Genomic DNA, 22,348 nt, shown 5'->3' on the forward strand with positions numbered 1-22,348 from the left:
GGTTGCAAAGAAGAGAACCGGGGTCTAGTGAGACGTGGAATATGAACCTTCGGACTGGTTAAGACTCCTTAGTTGTGGGTACCTAACGGGACCGTGATTTGCCTTACAAGTGGTTTCGTTTCTGAAAGCCTACTCGCTTTTCCTCTCCAGTGCTTGTTTCTGTCTCCTCCCTATGCACTCAGATGGACGAACCCTGCAGAACAGAGCTTTGCCTACCTCATTTAAGTGGTCCATTCAGAAGCAATTCTTGGGAGTGCTCCCATGAACAGCACCATGTCCGCCTCCACACCCCCGCCTCTCACTTCCAGCCAGACAAGATCCGCTGATCCCAGGTACAATGAGTCGCAACGGTTAGGACTTTCTCACTAAGTCAACTTACATCATTTTAAGCCAAGTTTTGCATTATTCTAAGTGCAAATATCTCCTTTGGTTTCGGTGCTGGACCAACCCCTAACTCTCCTGTTTCTCGTTGATAAAAAGAAAGCAATTTTATTGATTGTCAACTAGCGTGTTAAGAGCTTGCCCCTACTGCACTCGAAGGAGTCTTAGATCTTAATGGCCCCACCTATCTTGGAGAATTAAACTGAAATTTAAAGAGGGCTCTGTCATCTCTCCTGTCAATATCAAGATATGAGAACACAACTGGTGGGGGAGTGGGGGGGGGAAGGGGTAAAAGTAAAACATCCCCTTTCCAAAAACAGGAAGCGAGGTGGGCCGATAACTAAACGAAGGTGGGAAGACAAAAACCTGTGTCTGTCGGTGCTTGAAAGGAACATTGCTACCAATTTGTGAGAACTTCTCTGGAGGCCACACCCCACCGCGCTGAACATCGCCGAGCCTTTCCGACAAGTGGCCTTTCAGAGGTCAGAAGCATCCTTAGCTTGCAGTTCAGATGACGTTGACGACATTGCAACCTCTTGAACAAAGGACCCCGTGTATCAGTGGCCACCTATCCACTGCTGAGAGAGCTGGCCAGGAGCTGATAACGCTCACAGGAGTTAAAGCCGCCCGCATCCATCCATCCCACTGGGTCTCAAATTCTTCATGCTTAAACGGCTGAGCAGGGTAGGAACAAACTTCAACTATCAACAAATACACATTTTTAGAAAAACATTTTTTTTTTGTTTTTTTTTTTGCGGTTATGTATACACTAGTGGAAGGTAGTTTAAATGAAGTTAGAACTGGTCCGGCCATGTAGGTCAAACGAAACTTCAAAGAAAGAAAAGCAGTGTCTACCATCGCCTGTAACAGGGTCTCACTTCATCTTTGGTATAAAATAGGCCATCCATAGGCTGCAATTGACCACAACTAAGAAAAACTACAGAAATTGTCAACAATTTCTCTATCTATTGCTTTTTTTTTGTTTTTGTTTTGTTTTTTTGTGTGTGTGGTTTTTGTTTTTGTTTTTTTTTTAATTTTTTTTTTTTTGCACTTTTTTGACCGTAAGCTTCTATCTACTTAAAGTTTTGTTTTGAGTGCTCTTATGCTAGGTTTTGCAATGTGACAAGCAAAGCTGACTAGAACCTGACAAAGCTCATAGAAAAGACTGCAGATAAAAAGCGCTAACGCTTTCGCTAGCAACCACGACGCTCTTGTAAATTAAAAAAAGAAAAAAATCCGCATTCTGCCCCCGAAACACGCATCATTTCTAATGCAGTTGTTTTTCAAACCAACGTGAATAACTTTACCGTAAAATGTCTTTTAGCCTTTTAGAGGGATTGTGTCAAAGTTCATGAGAAGTGTCCCAGCGTTTCCCGATTCTCGCGGTTGCCTTGGTTTTGTTTATCAACAAATTTTCTTCAAATGAAGAAAGAACATTTTCCTTTAAACTGTACAGTTTTTTTCCTTTTTTCCACCCTAAAAACTCAGTCTCCATCTTCTATGCCAGTGAAAGCTGGCACAATACCTCAATGCTTTCTTGATATATATATATATATATATTTTTTAAAACAAGACATTGAAAGCATGCCTCTGGAGCCTTTGACGTCCTTAAAATTAAGGCAATTAAGATTCAAGATAAACCTTACCTAAATATTTCTAAGAAAACATAAAATATATATATATATAAAAAACCCAGGAGGTTCAAACAAGAAAGGAAGAGGAAAAAATAGCTTAATTACTGAGGAAAATAATTTTCTTATACTTCTGGTTGCCCAAATCTTGACATTGGTGTTTCTACTTTAAAGAAAAAAATACTACTTATACCTTTAGGCAAATTCTGTTTTTCCAAAGAAAGCATCAACTTGTGATGTTTACCACCCCATCCCCCTTTTCTGGGATTTATTTTCCCCTTAATTAAAAAAAAATGACAAAAACAACTGTTAGACCACACGAAGGAACCATTCGTACAGCACGTAAAAATTTTGTTTTCTTTGAGTAAAGTATAAAATAAAAAAAATAATAAAAATAAAAGAAGAAGAAAGCGTTCCCCTGGGGCCTGTGCAAACCGGAGGCCAACTAACTTCTTGTTCAGTGACGTTTCTTCATTGAAGGTAGGGGTTCAGACGAGTGTCCTCCCTTCTGCCTATGGTCTGCAAAGACAAATGGGCAAGAGTGGTTATAACATCCAGGCTTTTCTTCTGTTGTTTCCTGTGACGTCTCGTTAGTGAGGAGTGCAAGTTTTTCCTCACACTCAAAGAAGCAGGCCACTGCCATATTAGCCTCTGAGGTGGCCAAGTTCTGTTCATCCCATAACATTCCACACTTGTGTCAGACTCTGTCAAAACCGGGGTTGGTGGACTTAGATATTTGTAAAGATTTATTTTGTTTTTGTGTGGATAATGGTTTGTTCGTATGTGTGAACGTGTAGCATGTGTATGCTTCGCTGTCAGAGGCCGGGAGGGGACATCAGACTGCTTTGAAGTGATTGTGAGCGGCCATGTAGATGCTGGGAACCTTAGCAAAAGCATCAAGGGTCCTTACACATATCCAAGTCAAAACTCAGGTTGCCATGACAACTGCATCAATGCCTTCTGACCCAGGAGCACTGTGATCTGCCAAGAGGTTCTACCTCTTATGGGTCCTGTCATCGTCTCCGTGGCCTTACTGGAGACCGAGCTGTCCTCCTCAAAGCCTTAGTGGGCACACTCAAAGCAGGGCACAGCAGAAGGGAAGAATCACTGGGTACCCTGGAGGAATATTTTGTATCATTTATTACTTGACAATCAGAGGAGTCTTAGTCCATCTAGCTTGCTGTGTGGAGAGCAGACAGACAGACTGCACAGCTCAGTTCTCCTCTCAGTTGAAAGCCCCTATCCCTGTGCCATCCCACTGGGGTGTACGATGGGCTTTCTAACCCTACTTCTAGTGGACAGTGGCAAATCTCTTTCATCAGTGACCTGAGTTTTACTCTTCGGAGATCGGTGATCACATAACTTCAAATGGACGGGCCAGGGTCCTCAAGACTTGAATTGCAACACAGGGTCACAAGTGTGGAGTTGGAGGCAAAGAATCCTGGTTCTGCGATTGGGAATTTAACAGGACTCACACGTATGTTTCATGGGATCTGGCTATGTATAAACTTTTATTTTTATTCATTACCTTTTATACACACGTGCAGGAATATATTAATACAGCATGCTGAGTCCGTGTTTTTGTTGTCTGTGTGTACATGATTCCAGGTCTGAGTGCTTTGTACTGGATGGCCAATAGTAATTAACGAAGAGGTTATCGATTTGAGACGGGGGAGGGTGGGAGGGAAGGAGGGAGGAAAGGAAAAGGAAAGGGATTTTAATTAAAAATGCAAAAAAATATCAAACACCTAACTTTTAATCTTGAGTGTATATATTGTGTGTCTGCACGTGTGTGGGTGTGCCTTTGGTTGTGCACATGTGGAGGTTGAAGGTCAAAGTTGAATCTAATCTCTTCTCTATTGGTCTCCGCTTTATTACTTGCAGATGCTGACCCTCCAGCTCACTTTCTGCAGAGCTGGTTGGCTGGATTGTAAGGCCTTAGGTCTGTCTGACTCGGGTCACCCAGTGCTGGGTAACAGTCACATGCGTCCACACTCTGCTTCTTACGTGGGTGCTGGGGATTAGAACTCAGGTCCCCTTACCAAGCTAGCCATCTCCTAAGCCCCCGGATTCCAGCTTTTGTAAAGGTTTTATATTCGGCACAAGGGGTAAGTGGTGACTCCGTGGGGAATGGAATTCTCATAGACTTTCCAGAACAAGTCACAGGGATGGCCTCCTTTGGTGATAAGAGCTGATAGTCCGTCTGCATCAATGCAAGTTCTATGTGTATATGTGTGTGTGCTTGCAAACGTCTGTGTGGGCACCCAGAATCTCCAAGAGCTCGAGTCATAGGCAGCTGTAAGCTACCCTTGAAACAGGACTTCAAGTTCTTTATTTTAGCCTGAAAAGTAAAATGTGGACAGGGGACATAGTCTGTGGTAGACCTTTCATCCATAATCCGAGTGTTGTGCTCCTCAAATGTGTCCCTGGGACCCCTGCCTGCGATGGCTGTGGTTTGCAGTCTCTTGACTGTTAAATGCATGTAATGTGTCAAGCTGCCTTTCAGGGTACAAGGTGGCCCTGTCTGCACCTCACACCCCACGGGAGGGTCAGCCGGTGTCTGATGAGGAATGATGTCACCCATTAGGAAGCTCTTAAAGATCTCCACACCTCACTTAGCATAATGGCCCCAAGAAAAGGGGCTCTGAGCAAAGTAAGAAGTGGCTTTTTCATCAGCACATCTCTGAGAACCTTCCAGTTGGTGAAAATCTAGGATACTCAAGAAAGCTACCTATAAGGTCTAGCTAAATAATTTTTCTGATCCACTGGAACAGAAATAACATTATATATATATATATATATATATATATATTATATACACACATATATATATATTATCTTGCGAGTGTAGATGTATGTATCCACATATGTGTATAGGTGTCTATATGCAAATCCACACTCTGCATGTGAAAATAAAGATACTATTTGTCTTAATCTGGCTTATTTCACTTAACATGATCTCTGATCTTTTTTTCTCTTTTGAGGACCATCATTACCCTCTTCTTTATGGCTGGATAGAATTCTCCCATGCGGCCGTAGACCACACTTCTTTTCCATTCGTCTGTGGCACTGCCTACAGGCCTGGGTGATAGGCTCAGATTCTTCCGCACTTTAGGGGTGTCAGAACAGTGGGCAAGACTCACAGATTCGTCCGACTGGTCTCAGCTCATCAGAGGCTCAGCCACGATGCACCCAGTTGGAATAATTTGCTCGCAAAGGATTCTCGACATACACTTTCCCATTGTTAATTCCTCCCACTTCAGAGAAGAGCCCTCGGAATGCAGTCTACACATTAGCTCCACACACACGGCCGAATGTAATTTGCTTTATAGGGGTGATTAAAATTTTTTTCATGAGTAATTCCGAGTATGGCGTTATTCCCTTCTGCTATTTAATTCCTGGGCAGGGTGGGCCTGCCTATTATCACTGTCATATATTTAACAATATTCTCCTTGTCCGTGACCATTACCCAGGTATTCAAAGTCACCCTGCAATGAGAATGTCACTGTAACTGTTTAAGAGTTTAAGAACAGGGCGTCTGGTTCACTATATAGTTTAAGGTGGAACACTATAGTTTTCCCAATAGCATTGAACAGATTTTTTTCACTCTTGAAGCGAGGACCTTCATTGACTGTTGGGTCACGTGACTTGCATTAACCAATAGGATACCTGCTAATGCATAGATGCAAACCTGACAGCTTGTTTTCGCTGGGTTTTCTTCCTGCTACTCTTGGAAGTCTAACTTGTCTGGAAACCGATTTGTTAAAAGATGGGAAGCATACAGTCAGCCTTTCACCATCCCAAAGCAGAGGGTCGGGATGACTAATGATTCCATATACAGGGCTAAGTACCACTAAAACTGGGAAATCCACTCATGGGAAGCCACTCACGTGACCATGAGCCCGAGCAAAGCCTATCGCTAAGTTTACGGGTGGTTTCTGTGAAACCAAAACAAACGGAAACACTCTGAGGAAAGGACTTCCCGGTCTCTGCTTCTGAGAGGAGCTCAGCTGAGTGTGGACTTACTTGGACTGTTGGAATGAATATGCCGGCGCGTGTTCACTGGGTGTGTCCACTGCTAACTGTTGCTGCTGACCACTGCTGTCCTGCGATGAGGGGGCCACCGTCTGGGGAGAGGTATCAGCAACAACACCCTAAAGAAGCAAATCGGTACACACAGGCCTTATTTGTTTCAGCCAAGGGCCCTTTCTAGATGCAGCACAAATGCCCTTCTGTTGGGTTTGAAGAGATAACCCTCGGCCACAGGAAAGCACGGCACGGGCGCAAAGTGAAACATCAGGGCACGCTTGTGGAATGGTTGATCTTGTTGCATTGATGATGAAACACCAGTAAGCTGGGTCAGCAGACATCCTCGGAAAGGTTGTATGGTCAGAAAACCATTTCAACCGTATTTGCGACAGAGGAGTCTGCCCTCAATTAAAGCTATCTATAATCACAGTCCAGCCTCTCCTACAATAACTAAGCATGTTTCTGAAGATCTATTATACATTCTTATTTATTTACAGATGTGTAGATGTCTAGTGCATATATGCCCACGTGTGTGTGAGCAAGCTTGGCAGACAGAAGAAGGTGTTACATCCCTTGGAATTGGAGTTGCCGATGTTCCTGAACCTCCCGGCTTGGGGGCTGAGAACCAACTTTCTGTGTTAGGAAAGTGGAAGATGTGCTCCCTCTAGTTTCTTGCATAAGATCTGTGTTGCTGTTGGTATTGTTTCTGTTTTGTTTTAATAGTGTTTCCTTGTGCAGCCATGGCTGGCCTGGAATTTACTACCTAAACCATGCTGACTTGGAATTCATGTCTCTGCTTCTAGAGCCCTGGGATCAAAGGCATTTGCCATCTGGCCCAGGTTCTTGTGTTGGTTTCCTTCCTTCCTTCTTCCCTCCCTCCTCCCTCCCTCCCTCCCTCCCTCCCTCCCTCCCTTCCTTCCTTCCTTCCTTCCTTCCTTCCTTTCCTTCCCTCCTTCCTTCCTTCCTTGTTTCATTGTGGTTTGCTTTCTAAGACACAGACAGGCATTAAGCCAGAGGCTTCAGAGAAATAAAAGAGGAGGAAGAGGGGATGAGGAGAAGGGGGAGGAAGAGAAAGAAGAGGAAAAGGAAGAGGAGGGGGAGGGGGAAGTGAAGGAGAAGGAGGATGGGGGAGGAGAAGGGGAAGAGGAGGAGGAGGAAGAGGAAGAAGAGGAAGAGGAGGAGCAGGAGGAGGAGGAGGATGATGATGAGGAGGAATCAGCAGCTATGGCAGCTTCAAGTTGGGGTAATTTTGGATCCTTGTCCTGGATTATGCAGATGATGCAGGTGATGTGGGTGATGATGTGGGTGATGATGTGAGTGATGATGTCAGTGATGTGAGTGATGTGGGTGATGATGTGGGTGATGATGTGGGTGATGTGGTTGATGTGGGTGATGATGTGGGTGATGTGGGTGATGATGTGGTTGATGTGGGTGATAATGTCAGTGATGTGGGTGATGTGGGTGATGATGTGGTTGATGTGGGTGATGATGTCAGTGATGTGGGTGATGATGTCGGTGATGTGGGTGATGATGTCAGTGATGTGGGTGATGATGTCAGTGATGTGGGTGATGATGTCGGTGATGTGGGTGATGTGGGTGACATAGATGGTGTAGATTATGTTCAGTTGTTCCCATCACTTACTTCCTGGTTCTGTACTTTTTTTTGTGGAGACAGGGTTTCTCTTTTTAGAACCCCCAAAATAGGATTGGTTTGTGATTGGTCCATTGATGGACTGATGGATAACAACAGATGTCCTTCTGGTGTTTTTACGTGAACATGACTACGTTCCTGATCTTCACAAGCCTGGCTTCAAGGCAGAATGGTGAGAATAGTTAGTCTTCTCTCTCCAACTCCAGATCTAACTCAACTAAACTACCTGTGTCTGTTGCCCTGTGCCAATTAAAGGCTCTGACTCTCAGTAGCACAAGCCTTTGGTGGCGTATATAGAAGTGCGAATACGTGACAGGGGTTTATGCTCCTGGTACTTGTAATGTGTTGGTTTTTAAGTCACTAAGTGTATCAAATACCATGTAATCTAAGCCCATGTTCTTGAACTCCAATTAAAACCTGCTTAATGGGCCGTGACTTTGGACCCGCACATCTCAAAAGTTAAAAACAATAAGGGATGTGACAGCCCTAGTCTCATAAACTGGACAGCAATGCCTTGCCAATCTTTGGGGCTTTCTTTACCTGCCTTCAAGCATGCATCTGTTACACTCCAAAAATAAATCTGTAAACATTTTCAGAGAGCCAATTTATTCAGCGAAGACCTCCGTCGACCTCCCTACTGGTGAATTTTCACATGGAGAAGTACTGGTTGTGTTACAGAGAAGGGAAGATCGAGTCTGGGAGGAGGTGTATTGATTAGTTTTTCCGAATGCCCACCAATGATCACAAAGTGTTTGGGCATTAGAAGAAGAGCGGCCATGGTTATAACCAGAGGTGGATACAGTCTAACCACCAACCACCATCTTTGTGGCTCTCTGCTTTCCTCTGTACCTTTACAGCTCCATCCCGGAAAATGAGGGCAGCTGGGATGGATTTGTCCCAATCAAAAGAGGGAAGGTGCTTTCCTTCCATTAAGGACAAGATGACAGACAGCATGATTCAGGATACCCACAGTGATTCAGTTACATCTTTCCCATCTCTGGGAAAGCTAGAGTATGTTGAATTCATTCATTCGAACAGTGGTCTTTTTGCTAATTTGCCTTCTAGCCTGCCAGGGGTGGCGTCCAGAGCCTTATACTCAGTGAGTACCCTGGCAACCGGAGCAACAGCTCTCAGTTCTTAGTACCCACTAGCATCTTCTGGGACTGTTTAAATATCCCTACGCCCAGTACATATTCCAGACCAATCAGTAAGAATCTCTTGTAACCAGACTCAGGAATCCATATTTTTAAAGCACAACCACCCCCTTTAATTATCTTAATTAGCATAGGGTTTAAGCATCAGGGTGCTGTCTCATTTCATGAGGTTGGATTCTCAGGGAACCATCTCAAAATTAACAGATAGATTCAGGAAACAGAGTGGTGGTATCCGATACGTTCCCTTTCTAACAGACTCCTAAGTGATGCTGGGATGGTTAATCTTGGTTCTTAGCTTGACGGATCGGATTGGGAGATCAACCCAGGAAACCCTTGTGTGGGGTTATCTTCATTCGTGTTAATAAGGTGGGAAGACCCACTGTAAGTGGTGCCATTCCCTGGCTGGAACCCTGCACTGTACAAACAGAGAAAGGGAAACGGAATAGCAGCATGCATTCAGTGCTCTCTTGCTTTCTGGCTGTGCATGTGACGTGAGCGGCTGCGTGAGCAGCCTCAATGACTTCCCCAGCATAGGATGGATGGTGCTCTTGACCTGTGAGCCGGCATGAACCCATTCTGTCCTGAGTTGCTTTCCTTATATAGCCCAGCAATAGGGAAAAGAACTAAGCCAGAACCTGTTCTTTATCTCTGATCATGAGTGTGGTCTGCGTCTGACGTGAAACCGATTTGAATTGTTGTCTAGGCATGCAAATCACTCTTCCTTTATACCTTTTTTTTTTCTTTTTTCCGGAGCTGGGGACCGAACCCAGGAACCCAGGGCCTTGCGCTTGCTAGGCAAGCGCTCTACCACTGAGCTAAATCCCCAACCCCTTTATACCTCTGTATAAGACTTGTTAGCTGCATGTGTAAAGCAAACTGTAGGCCAGATGAGCCAATGTATAGACTTGTATATACTTAGCTTACAGGGACAGGTTTTAGAAGAGCATAAAGATTTTATCTGAGCGTTCCTTGGATCATGGGGACTTGTGTGGCTGAGACTTCTCTCTCCTAGCCTCTTTGTGCTTACGGGATAGACTTACTTCAATAGAAACAGCTGTCGGAGGCACAGGCGTGTACTGGGGAATGTAGGTCCCTTGCATGGGAGCAGCGGTCATATACTAGAGAAAATCAAAGAAAAATGCACGTGAACTTGGGGGTCGCAAATGATGCGCAAGTCAGACACTGCATGCAAGGACAAGTGGACAGACAGACAGTGCACGACCAGTTATGCTCAACGCTCAACTGCAGCTCAACCACGGCAGATCTCATCAACAGGGACTCCTGTTCACTGTAAGACCCATGTCAGTCGCAGGTTCTTTTCCGTACCAGCACCAGTTACCTCAGCCCACCCTCCCGGGTGCCCATCTAGGCACTCTGTGTGAGAGCTGGAATGTTTCCTACTTCATATCTAAACACCAATTTCACAAGTGTGAGGATGCTTTCCCTCCATTCTACTGCTAGAACTTATCACGCGGTGGGCTCCCGATGGGCATTTGTCGAATGAATGAATCGTCATTTGTAAGCAAAGATTTTTAACTAAAAGTGCTGAGGAAGGATGTAAGGAATACGTGCACAGCAGTACCTCAGTGGACAAGTGTTGTTTGCCCAACCCTTTGTTATTATAGAGTAAATGATTGGGGATACCCCCTAGCTGTAGAGCAATTGTCTAAAATGTACAAGGCTGGGAGTTCCATGCCAAGCACAGCAAAAGAGAGTGAGCTCATCACGGGCAACGCTGAAGTTGCTTTGGTCCCCCCTTTCTATGCCATCCTCACGGCAACATGAACACTTTCTTTCTAAAACCTTATAAAAATAAACCACAGTCCTGGGGGCTGGAGAGATGTCTCAACCTTTAAGGCTGTATTCTCCTCTTGACGAGGACCCACGTTAAATTTCCAGCACCCATGACACACGCCCATGCCACAACTACCTGTGAGTCCACGTCTAGGAGATCTATTTCCCTCTCTCTTTCAGACAGTCACTCCATCTGCATGTGCGCGTGCATGTGTACAACACACACACACACACACACACACACACACAGGCTTCCTCCCCATCCCCACCCCCAGAAATATTACTTGTTTGGAGAGAAAAATTCTCTGGGTTCCAATGCATTTGAGCAACGCTGTACAACACATCCACTCTTTCAATAAATGAAAAAGAATAATATAATTTATGTAAGACGCTGAAGATTCATGCTTTTGGAAAGCCTCCTTAAAGCTGATTAAAACAGCATTTGCAACGTGTTTATTCCTGTAGGACCTCTGCTTAGACCTAATATCCTAAGGAACATACTTTCCCCCTGATGAGTCTCAAACATCTGTGCCATATATACTGGACTTGCTTCGCTGAATAACGATAACGTTGGTCTTCACGTTCCTAGACTTTGGTGCCACCTTACAAAACTTCTAATCTACTAGCGAGAGGATCGACTCCTCTCCGTGAGGACAGAATGGATGACTGGGGTGTTTTACCCTCTACAGTTGCTAGCTGTGAACTTTGCACCTGGGCCTAATAATTCATCACGCATGGCATTTGACCAGGGTGATGTCACCAGTCCCTGGGGGCGGGACCTTACTTTGATGTGCTCACTTTCTGCTGTTTGTGTCTATAAGGAGGCATGCCTGAGACTCTGATACGGGAATCCAATGAATTATTTAGAGCTTCCTGCCAAGCTAAGGCATTCTCAGGCCGTGGTTAATGAGAATATTTTATGTGATTCCTGGCTAAGCTTCCGCAAATGACCGGATTACTCAGGGCCCCATCTGTGTTTTGCCTCTGTAAACCTGAATCAATAAGTCTTCATTCCTTTGCTAACGTTCAGTGCAGTTGAGAACGCGGAGGGCTTCACACTCAAACTCTCCTCAGAAGCCTGAGTCTGGAGGGTGGTTCACTCACTTTACAGAAGCAAGGTGCACAGGCTGCTCTTCCAGGGCACTGCAGTTTGATTCCCAGCACCCTGATGGCAGCTCAGAACCCTTTATAATTACACATTTAGGAGATCTAGTGCCCTCTCCTGGTCTCTGTGGGCACTGCAGTCATGTGCACAAACCCACATATTCATTACCTCTCTCCTTCCCTCCCTCCCTCTCTCTGTCTCTGTCTCTCTGTCTCTCTCTGTCTCTTTCTTTTGTCTCTCTCTCTCTCTCACACACACACACACACACACACACCACAGTAAGCACTTTTTAAAAAGCTTTTACAGATGATAACATGCCACCAAATGAAAGTTTTAGTTTTTTCCCCAAACATTTTGTGTATGTCTTGGTGCGTGTGCCTGTGTGCCTGTGTCTGTGTGTCTGAGTGTGAGCACACATCTGCATACATGTACACACCAAAAGATAGCCTCCTTTATCATGCTTAAGGCACCACCTGCCATTGCGAGAGACAGTGCCTATCATTGGTCTGGAAGCTGCCACTCAAGGTAGGCTGACCGGCCCAGAGATTCAGCAGAAACCCCCAAAGTCCCCTCTTCTGTAATTAAAAGAATTCATCACCACACCTGGCTTTTACTACGTGAGTTCTAAGATTTGAACTCAGGTCCTTGTCCCTGCAGCATGGCACTTTACCAACCGAGCCACATCCCAGTCTCTTCGGTGCACCACTCTATCTTCGTATGCACAGCCTCTAATTTCCTCATCAGGAAGACTACCCTAGGCACTTGGTGATTTGCCATTCTGTCAGTGTACTGAAAGGAACAGTAAAGGTTTTTATAGTCTGCGGCCAGCTCTGTCCAGTGCGTTCCGACAGTCGGCGTTCAGCAGGAATACCTTTCTGGTTACTTTTGTCACAGAAACATCTAATAGGTGGATCTGAAGGTTACGGGCAGATTATGCTAAGCAAGCCAGTGCTGTGTGGATTTAAGACTCGGAAGACTATTATCTGTGGATAAACGGAAGGCTAGGCTCTCCTGTGACAGGCTTTCTCAGGGGAAAGCCTGAAGAAGTGACAGCCCTGGTAAGTTAGGAGAGAGCACTTTGGGGAAACCGGGCCGTCTGCAAGCTCAGCCCCCAGCTTCAGGTTGCTGATGACAAATAGCTTTGCACGTCTCTCCCAGCGCCCAGCTGGACTGCAGTGTGAGCACACACCCACTGCACTCGGCCCGACAATCCAGGTTGTGCAAGCCGCGCTCAACTCTTCCATTAGGGTCTCTCACTGAACCACAGCTCCCTGATCCTCCATACTGGCTGGCTATTGGTCTCCACGGCCAGCATTTACTCCCCCCTCCCCCCACTGCAAGGACTGTGTTCATGGTTGTGCACAGCCACAGCGGGCTTCTACTTTGAGGCTCGGTATCAGACTGGGAATCCTCATTAATGTGGCAGGTACTTTACCTACCGAGCCCAATTCTGCCATTTTGACTTGGTAGAATCCTCTGGATTTCTTATTAACGCAATTTTACGGGAATACATATACACACTTTGAGCTGTTTACTACAGCTTTTTAATTATTAAATTGCATTTTATTTTGTTCGTATAGAGGTGTGTGTGTGTGTGTGTGTGTGTGTGTGTGAATGGACACCATAGTGCACATGTGGCAGTTGGAGTTCATGTTTTCCACTCTCACTGTGCGGGTCCCAGGGCTTCAACTCAGGTCATCAGGTTTGACAGCAAGCGAGGTTAGCCTCTCAGATGTCTCACTAATCCTAGGCTAACTACTTTATAATGGTGTCCTCCAAAAGCTTGAATTTGACATAATTTTCTACAAATACAAATCACTTATTTGGAACCTTTTCTATTGAGCCAGGGGAAGGAGCCACATTAAAACGAAATGGCAGATTGCGTGGATGAGTCTGTATGGCCTCTTCCACTCAGTAGAAGCTTGAAGTTATGTGGCATTCGTGGGTATCTTTTCTGTTGTGAATGCCTGATAAATTCTGTATTTTCTTCAGGCCCTGGGCGTTGCCGGGGATGTGTGGAGGAAGGCTTCGTGGCTACTTGCAAAGCCACAGAAGAAATTCCCAACTTTTTCACTCGTTCTAAGCAGTCTAGACGCTGCATCATTAGGAGAACTGCAGGAAGAGAATGGGAACTGGGGGGCTAGAAAGGTAGCCTGGCTTCACCTATTTGAATTGGGACAAGGTGTTTTTAACTTCTGAGTAATATTGATTGTCCCAGAGCAAACTGAAGAAGAAAAATATCTTAAAAACTGTAATTTTTGGATTGGCTTCCCTCTTTATTAAAGTGAGACAAAACCAAGGACTTGATGTGTTTCCTGTGGGGAAACTTCTTGTTTTAATCATTTGGGAGGGACAAAGAAAATCCACCCTTTCAAAAATTGCCTAAAACACTTGAAACAGCTAGCTCACCTGGAGTTGGAAACTGATTAGACCTTGCATGGCAGCTGACCATGGCCATGCCTATAAGTCAGCACAGATGGGGCTGTTTTAGAAAAGAGAAGTCTCAGGAAGTACAAAGCATCAGTGAAAAGGGTGTGGGGAAGCCTTAGGAGTGTATGTCTGTGCAATAGCTGAGCTGGAGGAGAAAGGACTGTGGAAGATGGTGCTGAGACCATTTGGTGTGGGTCACTTTCAAAACCACAGAGTTCCTTTAGCCAAAACCTCGACCTTGCAGGGTCCAACCTAAACTGTGATTCACTGGGCAAGTGGCCAAGAGACGGGTATCATGGCATCTCAGGTGGGGCTCTTCCGGATGTGTTTTTTTTTAAGATTTATCTTTAATTTTGTGTACATGTATGTGTCCATGAGTGTAGTGCCCGTGGAAGCCAGCAACAGGCTTCGGATACTCTGGAGCTGGAGTTCTAAGTCTGTGAGCCTCGTGATGAGGGCAGTGGAGCGGAATCTGGTCCTCTGGAAGAGCGGCAAACTCAAGTTCTGAGTCACCCTTTGGTCCCCATTCTGGAACTTTCAGGGCACGTTTTTATTGTTATTGTTGTTTAATTATGTAACATCATCTCAGAGTTGTGCTACCCCATGCCCAGACCTGGGATGGTAAGATGGGACCGTTCACCTGCCAGTTTCAATTAACTGAGTGAAAATTGCGGCTGCTGATTGAGTGTAAGGCTCCTCTGTGGGCCTCCAGGGCATTGATTACGTGTACCCATTGGCGGAGAAGATGGCCGAAGGCTCTCCTTCCAAGGACAGCATGCTACATGACGTCAGGTCTGTGCCAACTGCTCAGCTCTTCCTCCCTTTGCCAATGAGATGTCAGATAATAAGGTAGATGTCAACTGCAATGAGTGACGCTTGTCAAGTGGACAGGATCTCGAATCATGCCGAGACGAACCTCCAGGCACACCCGTGAGTGAGATCAGCTTGACTAGATTAGCTCTTAGCCTCTTAGACACGCCCAAGAAGCGTCATCTGGATAACTGAGGTGGGAAGACGCTGTGCTATAAGCAGACAGCATTGCTCTATGGTTTGGGGCCCTGAGTTGCACGACATGGGGGCAGAACATGGCTGTATCCACCTCTCCATTTCCAGACTGTAGACGCACGTGACCAGCTGCCTCAACTCCACTGCCGGCGTCTCCTCGACATAATGTGGTGAACAGTAAACCCTCCTCTCTAAAGATGTTATCACCACAACAGAAATGACCAAAACACCCACAGAGGAGAGTAATTTTCACTTTATAATGTGCAGGTTATCAATAACATGTGAGACAAATTATTTGATATCTAAGGCATTGATTTGGAGATTCTTTTTTTTTAAATTATCAATTTCTTTCATGTATGGATACACTATAGCTGCCTTTAGACACACCAGAAGAGGGCATCAGATCCCATTACCGATGGTTGTGAGCCACCATGTGGTTGCTGGGAATTGAACTTAGGACCTTGAAAGGTCGATTCCTTGAAGAATCAGACGCAGCCAGGTGCTCATGTCTACCGGGAAAGGGAAACCAGTGAGTAGACATGTTGAACAGATGGAGTCCAGAATTCATGAACATGTGCAGGTGTGTCATCCCAGAGCAGCATGAAGCACACGTCTTAAGTGACACGCAAGCTCTGAGGAGGAAATGCCATTGGCGTCAGTATCCTCTACACAGAGGACCACCTGCTATTGGGGTGTGAAGACACCAAGAAGAAGAGTCTCCATTGTTCTTCTTCCAGACATTTACAAGCCCCGACCTGTGTGACTCACAGTGAAAAGTGGTCACACCCAAGTAGCTCCCAGACTGCAGAGGACCTCACACTGGCTAATGAACAAACTTCAACGAATATTTTGTAAAAATAAAGCCTATTATGTTTTAGCATATACACGGGTCACTATTATGACTGCACAACGAAGTGCTGTGGAAATGAAGTTGGTAAGTAAGTGATGCCTTAAATTTGTAATTTGAAATATATGCAGGCGTATGACACTGTGCAGTACCTGTGGGGCCCAGAAGAGGGCATCAGATACTCTGGAATTTCAGTTACAGACAGTTGTGAGTGGCCATGTTACTGCTGGGAATGGAACCCTGGTTTCTTTTTTGGAAGGACCTCACGTTCTTTAAACCACCCAACCATCTCTCCTACCTCTGAAATAACCCTTCAGAGACACTATATATTCTCCTTCAAGTTTTGTTTTTTTCCCTCTGGGATAGGTCTGTTCTATCACAGGGAACAATCGGGCACTATAGGATGGGCTCAGTTAGTACAAATGTCACCGAGCAGACAGACAGTAAATCAGATAAAAGCAGAGAACTGTCTGGGCTAAGGTCATTTGTAAAGGTAACAGAATATCCATGGGAGAGTAGGGAAACCCATTACGCTCAGGAGAGTGTGGGTGCTGAGTAAGTCTATGCATAGTACAGTATGGTACAGTATAGTACAATATGGTAGAGTACAGTATCGCATAGTACAGTATGGTACAGTACAGTACAGTACAGCATAGTATGAAGATGTTATGAACAACATCATGACAAGAGAACTGACAACATATGTGAAATGGACAAATTTCCTAAGAGCAGATTTTAGCAGAACGGAAACAAAGTCAGAGAAACCCTGCTTAGTTTCCACGCTGAATTCCTCACCCCCACTGTCCATGACAGCACATTTGACTTCACTGGCTTTTCTGGTGAGCTACCCAGGCCTGTAAGGGATGCATAATTGCAATCTTGTGTCAACTCTTCCAGGAAATATCAGAGATCGCTTCCCAAGTTGTTTTATAAATCCAGCAAATTCTTTATGCCAAAATCTGACAGTTGCTTTGTGAGAAGGAAAAAATAATACCTAAATATTCCTTGTGAACATTTGTAGGAGTTTCTTAAATAACATTTAAATAACATTATAGCCTACCAAACATATGCATCATGTCTGGGTGTAATTAACTTTAGAGTTTCAAGGTATGCTTACTTTGAAAGGAAATCAGTATGTTCTAACAGGCAAGAGGGGAAATAAACAATTAAGGCGTTGTTTCAAAGGATAAAATATGAAATATGTGTATCATAGAGGATCCTGGGCATGGTTGAGAATACCATGGATAAAACTATATACAAAAACCCTGCTTACAAAATCTACAATGATATATATTAACAAAATATGCAACAAAATATAGAACAATCTTCATTTGAATTTTGGAATGGGATTTAAGATCTTGCTTCAACTCTTTTAGTATTATCCTCAAGGCCTGGAACAGGAAATAAACCATGGCAAGAAATGGAAGATGTAGTGTTGGAAAAAACAGAACCACCATCAGTCATAGGCAATGATTGATTTTTAAAGATGCTATCGTTTTTATAACCTAAGATTCTAACTATGTGTATATGGGTGTGTCCATGTGGAGGTATTTGCATATGGGCGCAGTACCTGGGGAGGCCAGAAGAGGGCGTTGGATTGCCCATAACTAGAGTTGCAACAAAATATAGAAATATAGAGTGCTTTTTGAGCCACTCTGTGGGTGCTGAAAACCAAGCTCAAAAATTTTTGTTCGAAAGGACACACACAAAAGTATTTAACTTTAAAAATTTAGTTTGTACGAAATACTAATATACAAAATTGTTCATGCGGTTTTTTCACAGAATTATATTGAATTCCCCAAAATGAGAAAAAAAAAAGCCTCACAATTTCCAAAATACTTCGTGTCTCATGATTTCGCGTCTGTAACATTGTTGGTTTAACGAAATTCTAGACGAACAGATTGATGGTTGCCATGAGTTAGGAGTGGGTGGGGGATGGACATAGGTAGAGGTTCAGCTCCGGGAACTGTGAAATTAACTTTCGGGACTTGGGCTGTGGTAGACAAGCAGCCCTGCAGGTGACAGAGACTCGAGTGTCCTGGCTGTGACATTCTTTGGTTTAATGTCACCACTGAGGGACACTGGAGCATGTGCACACAGGTTCCCACAACATTTCTTAATGTTTTTACTTTTTGCATTTATGTATTAAAGTGTATGTGTCAGGGGGCGTCAGCAGACGACTTGTAGGCGTGGATTCTTTCCTTAAGCAAGAGCCACACAATAAAGATTGGTGGCGAGGCCCTTCACCAGCCGAGCCATATCAACTACCCTGTCGATGACATTCCGTACACCGGCATGTGAACCGAGTGGCCAGTACGCATACCAAACCACGATGCCCTGGTTCACCTATGCTCAGAGAGTTTAATAGTTCTACGACGTGACAGGAGGCAGACGGAAATGATTGGTGACCCCAGGAACTTGTGAGGGTACTCATCGCAGAGCAATGAAGCTGGATGTCCACAGAACTGCCAGGTTGTTCCACTCCTCGGTGGATGACATGGGAATTCTTGCTAGCTTACCTCAAAGGCTAGCTAGGAAGCGTCTGATGTAGCCTGTAACTCTTCTAAATGGAAACAACTTAAAACCAGCATAGAATGCATACATTGCAGTGCAATGTATGAAATGGCGAGTTGCTCTGCAAACACAGACAGGTCATGGGAAGAATGCTAGATTGGGATGAAAGCCTAAAGGCTGGGCAGAGTGGCTCAGTGGGGAGAGCACTTTTCAAGTGCACGCCGGATTGTCTGTGAACTCAGCTCTTGGAGCCCAGATCAAGGTGAACATGAAGTTGCCCTCTGACCTCCAGATGTGTGCAGTAGAATGGACACGCATCCTGCAGGAGTTGGTTCTCTCCCTCCACCACGCAGATTCCAGGGCTTGAACTTAGAAAAATAATCAAGGTGTTGAGTGGCTTGACCTACTGAGCCATCTCAGGGTTTGGCCTGCAAACCTAATATTTTGTGTATTAATCAAAAAATAAAACTGAAACAAAAACAGAAGAAGGGAAGTAAAAGGAGGTCCCACAAGGTTTGAATGAGATACGGCCTGTTCACATGTCCCTCCAGCTAGCCTCAGGAATACAGACACGGGTGATAGATGAGGTTTTCACTTGAGGGATGGTCAGGTAAGGCAGGCTGTTAGGAAGCACTGGGGTTTAGGTAAGTCATGACTGAGAGAACATTCTGTACAGAGCATGAAGACAGGGGAGTTTCTTTTGGGCTTAAATCATGTCTTCTGTGGGATGGTAAGGCAGTGATATATTACCTAGGGTCAGGACAAAAGGACAGTCCTTTGGGCAACACATCCATCTATAATGTGAACTTCAGAAGAGCTTCAGAAGAGCTGGGTTAGAGGGATGGGTCAAGAGACAAGGGCAGGGCTCCAGACATCTGCTAGCTCCGAGTTCTAGCCTGGCCGGGTGAGACCTCAGAGACTTTGACAAACTTAGTAAGTATGTAATTCTCAACTTGGCATCTCTCCCCCCACCCACCACCTCACACTCTCATTGCTAGAGGTTGCCCACTCTTGAGAGCGGAAAGAGGGAACGAAGTTCTGATGCCGGTTAGTCCAAATTGCTTAGAAAACACTGGATGGGAGCAGTGAGATGGCTAAGCAGGCAATGGTGGTTGCTGCCAAGCCCGATGACCTGAATTCAATTCCTTGGCCCCACAGAGTGGAAGGAAAGAGCCAATCTTTGGAAGTTGTTTTCGGATCTCCGCTTACATGCTAAGGCATTCCTGTGTGCACACATCCCTCACCTGTGGGCACGCACAACTAAACAAGTAAGGAGACGTAACTTGAAAAAAGGGACTGTTTAGTGAAACCGTCTTTTGTATTATTATTCTAGACGCGCAGTAGCAAGCACGATTTCTAGACACAGGAGTGGACACCTAACAACGACTACTTGTGTTGGGATTGAGTAGAAACTCTTGCTGAAATACCAAACTCTTCCAACTGTGGACCAACCTAGCAGCAGAAATGGACAGTTTTTTTTCCGGTTTTGTGACTTATTGCTACTTCATATGTATATTAATTATTAACACGTGAGTACTGCTGTATAGTTTAACAGTTGGGGGAGAGTCTAACTTTATACCAATGCATTTTGTCTATTTTTAAATACCTAGATGACTGGCAATGAAGCGATTTGAGATTCATTTATCGTCTGCCCCATCAAGCTGAAGATCATTTAAGACCTAGGTGGCTCTAGGATGGAATTTGGATCCATGGTGGGACACCTCCCTTACTGTGTGTGAGGTGCAGAGTTCAATCCTGGCTCTGCATAGGCAAAGCCTCGAGAGACTAAATCACCCTGATGCTCAGCTCCAAATGAAAGCAATAAATGATGGAAATTGTGTTCCTGGTATGGATTCATTCAAGTGTTCTAGACCAGAAAAGAAGCTGGTCAACGAGAACTTCAGGGCTGGAGGGGCGGCTCAGTGATTAAGAGCAGCTGCTGCTTGGTTTATTCCCAGCACCCATGTTGGACAGTTCACAACTGCCTACAACTCCAGCTCTTGTGTCTCTGACACCGTTTTCTGGCTTCCCCAGGGACCACACATGCCACGCCCCCACACACATGTAAAACTAATTTTCAAATAACTGTTAATTTCATCTTGAAGAGATGGCTTTTGATATACCCAACAGAAGAACTCAGTTGAGAAGTCTTGTCCCAAGGGTATTAATGGCTTTTCTATCAAAAGGAATCATAACCTACTTAAGTGGGGTCAGAAGCCATTTTATTTAATGTTTCAAGACAATATCAAGTAAACGATAATATTCCTCAATAAAGCATTCCCGGGAACAATGTCTACTTTGAAATTTTAACATGATGGGTAGGAAGGATTCGCATTTCTATGTCTAGATCTTTTTCTCTCTAGTTGTAAAACAGACTCAAACATTTATAGTTTAAAGCATTATTGAAGAAATACACACAGGGTTTTTAGCATAGGGCTGATTGTGTATTAAGGAGTGAACAGTTGAGTGTCAATGCATTATTATAGGACAAGACTTGATTTCTTCATAATTGTTACAACTATCAGGATTCAGTTTGCTCAGGAAATATTTATTTTCTCTTGACACTGATAAGACTTGTGTGTAAATAGGTTACTACAGGCATGGGTAGCGTGTTCAACTACATGGACAAACAGTTGAGAGGAGGACTACTCCAGAAGCTCTTGTTTCCGAGAGGAGAAGAGAGGGAACTTGGGAGTTTGTCAGAAGAGGACAGAGAGGCCTTGAGAAGAACGAGCCCTAGCATAGGGGCAGGCTATGGAAATACTACTGTTTGGCAGTGGACCAAGGACATATAAAGAAAGGCGTCTTCCTGTGCAACTGTGTTTGCTGCGTGTCCATTCCTGAACACATTCATCCATGTGACCTGGAATGGTACGTTTAGGAGCAAGTAGGAGAGGAGATGAATGCCCGTTGATACCAACACAATGTGAAGCAGAATGAGCAGATGGCAAGGGTCCACAATGACCTCAAAAGTCTTAAATTCATATAAGTTGTTTATACTTCATGACTGTGCTCCAGAATCCAGACAGAAAGATGTCTCAGCCAATCATCTCATTTCAACATAATGAAATGATTCAACAGAGAGAAGGTGACATTCAATATCTCTCTATCTCTGTCTGTCTCTCTGTCTGTCTGTCTCTCTGCCTCTCTCTCTGTCTCTCTCTCTGTGTCTCTGTCTCTGTCTCTCTCTCTCGTTGTGTGTGTGTGTGTGTGTGTGTGTGTGTGTGTGTGTGTTTATGTGCTCTGGTGTGTCTGGGTGCACTTGTGTGTAGAGGTCAGAGGTCAACTTTGGATGTCATTCCTTAGAACCCACCCATAGTATGTTCTGAGACAGGTTCTCTCAGAGAAAGCCAGTGAGTCCCAGTGATCCCCCTGTCTCTCCCTCCCCAGCAGTGGGATGGCGAGTAGCCACCACCATGTTCTGGTTCTGTGTGCCAGTTCTAGGGACTGAACTCAGGTCTTCCTTCTTGTGCAGTGAACATGTGACCTGCTGGGTTATCTTCTGGGCTGTAGAATGACATTACCAAACCGATAAAATAAACAAAAGCAAATTAAAAGGCTTCAGTTTCCACCCATATTCTTGTCTATAGGCAAAAGAAGGAAGGGCATACTCATTTAGAGAGCCTGAATGAAAGAAACTACAGGAAGAAATGAATTTGATGGGATAATAAGCAAACACCAGGCAAGTCTTTTCTTGGTTGGTTCTATAAAAGCAACAGATGTCTCAAAGCAAAGGGCATCAGAGAAGACTTTGCTGCTCACCTTTATCCTCTACTTTGCCTGTCTTGCACCTACCAAGGTCATTCA

The 22,348-nt window shown here is 44.6% G+C and overlaps 1 protein-coding gene across 5 annotated transcripts in view; it reads right to left on the reverse strand.

Moving 5' to 3' along the window:
• Positions 1-6,034: 6,034 nt before the first annotated feature.
• Rbms3 (RNA binding motif single stranded interacting protein 3) overlaps positions 6,035-22,348 on the reverse strand; it is a 665,104-nt gene continuing 648,790 nt past the window's right edge. For all 5 annotated transcript variants that reach the window (XM_032911069.1, XM_032911066.1, XM_032911068.1 and 2 more), the window contains 2 exons: positions 9,887-9,964; positions 6,035-6,166 (listed from right to left, as the gene is read on the reverse strand). In XM_032911069.1, the coding sequence (XP_032766960.1) occupies positions 6,035-6,166; positions 9,887-9,964 (210 nt within the window). The remainder of the gene's footprint in view (positions 6,167-9,886; positions 9,965-22,348) is intronic.

Source organism: Rattus rattus, chromosome 8, assembly GCF_011064425.1.
Source record: "Rattus rattus isolate New Zealand chromosome 8, Rrattus_CSIRO_v1, whole genome shotgun sequence".
NCBI lineage: Eukaryota > Metazoa > Chordata > Mammalia > Rodentia > Muridae > Rattus > Rattus rattus.